The sequence below is a fragment of the Mandrillus leucophaeus genome, unplaced genomic scaffold, assembly GCF_000951045.1.
Source record: "Mandrillus leucophaeus isolate KB7577 unplaced genomic scaffold, Mleu.le_1.0 Scaffold23, whole genome shotgun sequence".
Lineage (NCBI taxonomy): Eukaryota > Metazoa > Chordata > Mammalia > Primates > Cercopithecidae > Mandrillus > Mandrillus leucophaeus.
Window position 1 is genome coordinate 3,541,153 of NW_012102365.1, and position 5,251 is coordinate 3,546,403.

Sequence of the window (5,251 nt, forward strand, 5' to 3'; positions counted from 1 at the left end):
TGTTAGCCAGGATGGTCTCGATCTCCTGACCTCGTGATCCGCCCGTCTCGGCCTCCCAAAGTGCTGGGATTACAGGCTTGAGCCACCACGCCCGGCCGGTCTTGAACTCTTGACCTTGGGTTATCGCCTGCCTTGGCCTCCCAAAGTGCTGGGATTACAGGCGTCAGCCACCGCACCCAGCCAAGAAAATATATATATATTTTTTTGAGACAGAGTCTTGCTCTGTCGCCCAGGCTGGAGTGCAGTGGAGTAATCTCTGCTCACTGCAAGCTCCGCCTCCCGGGTTCACGCCATTCTCCAGCCTCAGCCTCCCAAGTAGCTGGGACTACATGCGCCCGCCACCATGCCTGGCTAATTTTTTTGTATTTTTAGTAGAGACGGGGTTTCACCATGTTGGCCAGGATGGTCTCAATCTCCTGACCTCGCGATCTGCCCACCTTGGCCTCTCAAAGTGCTGGGATTACAGGCTTGAGACACCATGCCCGGGCGAACCCAGAAATTTGAGGCTACAGTGAGCTATGATTATACCATTGCACTCTAACCTGGGCAGCAGAGCAAAACCCTTTCTCTAAAGAAAAAATGAATAAATATTTGTTAATGACGTCTCATATCCATCCATTCTTCTTCATTCTATCATTATCACCTAATTCAAGCCTTCACTACATGTCTTGATTTATTGCAAAAGTCTTAGAATTGGTCATCCACCCAGTCTAACCCCCTTTTTTACCCATCCTGTCCCCTTACTGCCAAGTGAATCCTCTATAGGATACACTATTTTTATTATGTTACTTTTACTCCTTTATTAAATATCTGCAAAGATCGTATATTGCCTAAAAGTTCCAATAGAAATTTATTAGTATAGGTCCACTATGTTCTGCCCTACCTACACAATTTTAAATTCTGTCTTCTACAACAGACTCCATATTCAACATAGGTTGATATCCTGACTGTTCAACCCACTCTCATTAACCTTTGCAAGTCCCTCCACTCATTCCCTTGAAATACTGGGCCAACTCGTCCACTCTACACAGCCTACAAAAAACAAGTCAAAGGGATTATACTTATTTCTTGTGGTTCTGGAGGGCAGAATCAGAATTATGGGTAGAAAGAATGGAGCAGATTTTAGAATCACTGAAGAAAATTAATAATGGCAGCAACTGGATGAACTAGAAGATGGAATGACTAGAAGCAAGAATACTTTTATCATAGGAATAATGAATCAATTTATTATTTTATTTAACAACTACATGGTTAACATGTATATAAAGTACTTATCAAAATGAAAGAAAAAAACACCTTTCATAGGCAAGGTATTGTGTGTGTATGGATGGATGGATGGATGGATGGATGGATGGATGGATATATGCATACACACAACCATATACAACACAGTAATTAATAAACACTGTACATGATAATTTGCTAAAGAATGTTAGAGGAGTATATATTCAGAACAACTTGAATCTGTGTCTCCTGAGTTGGGAGTCCTCAAATTTGGCCCAAATAAACTCTCTACTTATATTAAAACAAACAAAACAAGTTAGAAATCCAAAAGAGGGAAAAGACCTTTTCAGCTAAGATAAAAAAAGCAGCATCTGAGATGGACATCTCTTTAAGTATTACAGGTTGAAATAATAGGTAAGAGGTGGCACAGAGAAGAAAGAGTAAGAGTATGATACCTGATTGTTTTCAGGGCTAAGACGACCTCCTGTCCCAGGAGTGCCTGGTATCTTTACCACTGTAGTACTGTTGGCCATGGAGCCTTGTGGAGGGGTGCTGGCTGGTTCCGGTTTTATGGATGAGAAATTGGAGAGGTTGATTAGGGCTGAGGGGCCAAACTGGTTCATAATCTGCCGAGCTTTGGACTTCAGCTCATAGAGCTTATCGAGATCCTGTTTCTTTTTGGAGCTGTGAGGACCAAGGCCAATTAACTGGAGAAGAAAAGCACAAGAATTAGCTCTAGAAGAACCTGTAATAAAGGATGAATCTTGAGAGTAAAAAGAGGCCTGGTGCAATGGCTCACAACTGTAATCCCAGCACTTTGGGAGGCCCAGGTGGTAGGATCACTTGAGCCCAGTAGTTCAAGACCAGCTTGGGCAACATAGGAGACCAAAAAAAAAAAAAAAGGTAAGTAAAATGAGGTCTGTTAGACTTTGAGGGTCCTTCAGTATATATGGAATGGTGACCATTTAATACCCACACATTAAAAATAGGGAATGAATAATGTTTATTACTCTCACCTGATTTTAGAAACCATCTCATCTCCAAATGTTAAATGAAATAGTCCACAAAATTGAAACAAGGAAGAAAGTAAATGAAATGAAGAATCTTATGTACAAAAATAAACTAGGGCTGGGTGCAGTAGCTCATGTCTGTAATCCCGGCATGTTGCGTGCCTGAAGTGGAAGGATCACTTGAGACAGGAGCTCGAGACCAGCCTGGGGAACACAGGGAAGCCCTATCCTTGTAAAAATTTAGCTGGGGCTGGGCGTGGTGGCTCACACCTGTAATCCCAGCACTTTGGGAGGCCAAGGTGGGTAGATCACCTGAGGTCAGGAGTTCAAGACAAGCCTGACCAACATGGTGAAACCTCATCTCTACTAAAAATACAAAAAAATTGGCTAGGCATGGTGGCACATGCCTGTAATCCCTCCAAGCAACTGGGGAGGCTGAGGCAGGAGAATTGCTTGAACACGGGAGACAGAGCTTGCAATAAGCCAAGATCATGCCACTGTACTCCAGCCTGGGCAGCAGAGTGAGACTCGGTGCCCCCCTGGCAAAAAAGAGAAAAAAAAAAAAAAAAAATTTAGCTGGACATGGTAGCATGTGGTCCTAGCTACTCGGGAGGCTAAGGAAGTTGAGGTTGCAATTAGCCATGATCACACCACTACTGCATTCCAGCCTAGGTGACAGAGACACTATCTAAAAATAAAATGAAATAAAATAAAAGTAAACTAGAGGCTGGGTGCAGTTGGCTCATGCCTGTAATACCAGCACTTTGGGAGGCCGAGGTGGGTGGATCACCTGAGTTCGGGAGTTTGAGACCAGTCTGACCAACATGGAGAAACTCAACTCTACTAAAAATACAAAATTAGCCAGGTGTGGTGACACACGCCTGTAATCCCAGCTACTTGGGAGGCTGAGGCAGAAGAATTGCTTGAACTTGGGATGCAGAGGTTGACGAAACTCCATCTCAAAAAATAATAATAAATAAATAAACTAGAATAAGCAAGACGTTTTTGAGAACTTTGTAAAAATACTAGGTTAAGTACTACATGCATTATTTTTAAAGTATCAAATAATGTTAAATTCAAATAAGTCATAGCACAATCACATCCTTTAAAAAATCAGTCACAAAGCTTAATACAGACTAGTTCATTTTGGCATTTCAAACATGCTTAAGTCTATGTCAGGGCTATGCCCAATAAATATAACTTTTAGCAGTTGTTAAAAGTAAACTCCTCTTTATCAAGAGCAATTTTTTTCTGAGTGTTAGCAATCTAAGTACATGCAGAGACCCTAGTCTGGAGCAGCTGAGCCTCCTGAATCTGAGAGTCATGAGGTTGACTCTGCGGATGTCAACTTGGGTGTCACCACGATCAGAAGCACATTCACCAAGTTCTGCTCACAGTAGCCTCAAACTTACTTACAGCTATCTGAGTGTCTAGATCTTTAATTACATCAGCAACAGCTGTGAGCCCGGTGAAATGAGAGGCAGCCATTTTCAAAAGCTACCTGTAAATGAACAACTGGCATCAAGCACCATCCTTGCCATGGAACCATTTTAGTTGCATGGCCTGGTACATCTTCACCAACCAGGATCCAAGCAAACTGGATGTGGAGAAATATATCTCCTTTTCCTTAGTGGGAGCCAAGACAAACATCTCCATCTCTTTCATAAGCAACTTTGAAAATTAATTAATGATGATCATGGCACAAATAGACCGTCTTCTTATAAAATGAATGTCTGTTGTTAGGGATAAACTAACAGCATATGGAATATTTCATTGGGCAAAATTGTGGGATATGAGCCTGCAGGAATTATGTCAATGGCTTTCAGAACTTCAAGTTGGCAACATAAATGTCTATCTGTATCTATTCTACTCTTGTCCCTAGTGCTGAGTTCTTCCTCACCACACTGTCTGACTTTCTAATATGAGAAATCTGGCCCAGCCCAGTGGCTCATGCATGTAATTCCAGCACTCTGGGATGCCAAGGCAGGCAGATCACTTGAGGTCAGGAGTTTGAGACCAGCATGGCCAACATGGTGGAATCCAGTCCCTACTAAAAATACAAAAACTAGCCAGGTGTGGTGACACGTGCCTATAATCCCAGCTACTTGGGAGGCTGAGGCAGGAGAATCACTTGAACTCAGGAGGCAGGGGTTGCAGTGAACCGAGATCAGGCCACTGCACTCCAGCCTGGGCAACAGAGCGAGACTCTGTCTCCCAAAAAAAAAAAAAAAAATAGAATAAGAAATCATGTTATCTTGGTTTACTCTTAATAAAGGCAACTAAGTATATACTGGTTAAAAACCCAAGATAAACTAGGCAGACCTGCTGGCCAAGAACCAGCTAATGGGAACAGCAGAGTATTAGGATCACTTGTTTGTTTTAACCGTTTGTGGCCTCCTTCTCCCCTACCCGCAAACATTACCAATAGAAGAGTCAGGATAGAAACATTTCTTAACATGGTAATAGCTGTTCTAATATTATAAAAGCAAACTATTTTCCCAAAGCAAGTTCTATCCAAAAGCTTCATTAAGGATCAAACTGTATCCTCATCACTCTAGCCTCACACTGAACATACTATATCTCTCAAAAACATTCCCACAACCTTCAAGGGACTTCCCAAATAATACTGAGTATTGCACAAAATAAGTGGAGACTTTTTAAAATATATATTTAAAATATATATTTTTGAGTAAGAATTCTTGAGTTCACTGCAGACTCAAACTCATAGACTCAAGCAATCCTCCCATCTCAACCTCTTAAGTAGCTAGGACTACATGTGCACACCATTGCACCCAGCTAATCTTTTTTTTTTTTTGGTAAAGATGGGATCTTGCTATGCTACCTACGCTGGTCTCAAACTCCTGGCCTCAAGTAATTCCCCTGCCTCAGCCTACCAGAGTGCTGGAATTATAGGCTTGGGCCACCACACTCAGGCTTGTCTCTTTTTTTTTTTCCTGAGACGGAGTCTCACTCTGTCGCCCAGGCTGGAGTGCAGTGGTGCAATCTTGGCTCACTGC

General features: G+C 42.1%; 1 protein-coding gene across 4 annotated transcripts in view; it reads right to left on the minus strand.

Moving 5' to 3' along the window:
* Positions 1-5,251, minus strand: part of TAF12 (TAF12 RNA polymerase II, TATA box binding protein (TBP)-associated factor, 20kDa) — a 45,910-nt gene that overhangs the window by 15,645 nt on the left and 25,014 nt on the right. For 3 of the 4 annotated variants that reach the window (XM_011981737.1, XM_011981738.1, XM_011981736.1), the window contains exon 2: positions 1,680-1,931. In XM_011981737.1, the coding sequence (XP_011837127.1) occupies positions 1,680-1,847 (168 nt within the window). In that variant the 5' untranslated portion in view covers positions 1,848-1,931. Of the gene's footprint in view, positions 1-1,679; positions 1,932-3,650; positions 3,736-5,251 lie in introns of all 4 variants that reach the window. The other variant, XM_011981735.1, reaches the window with a different exon arrangement.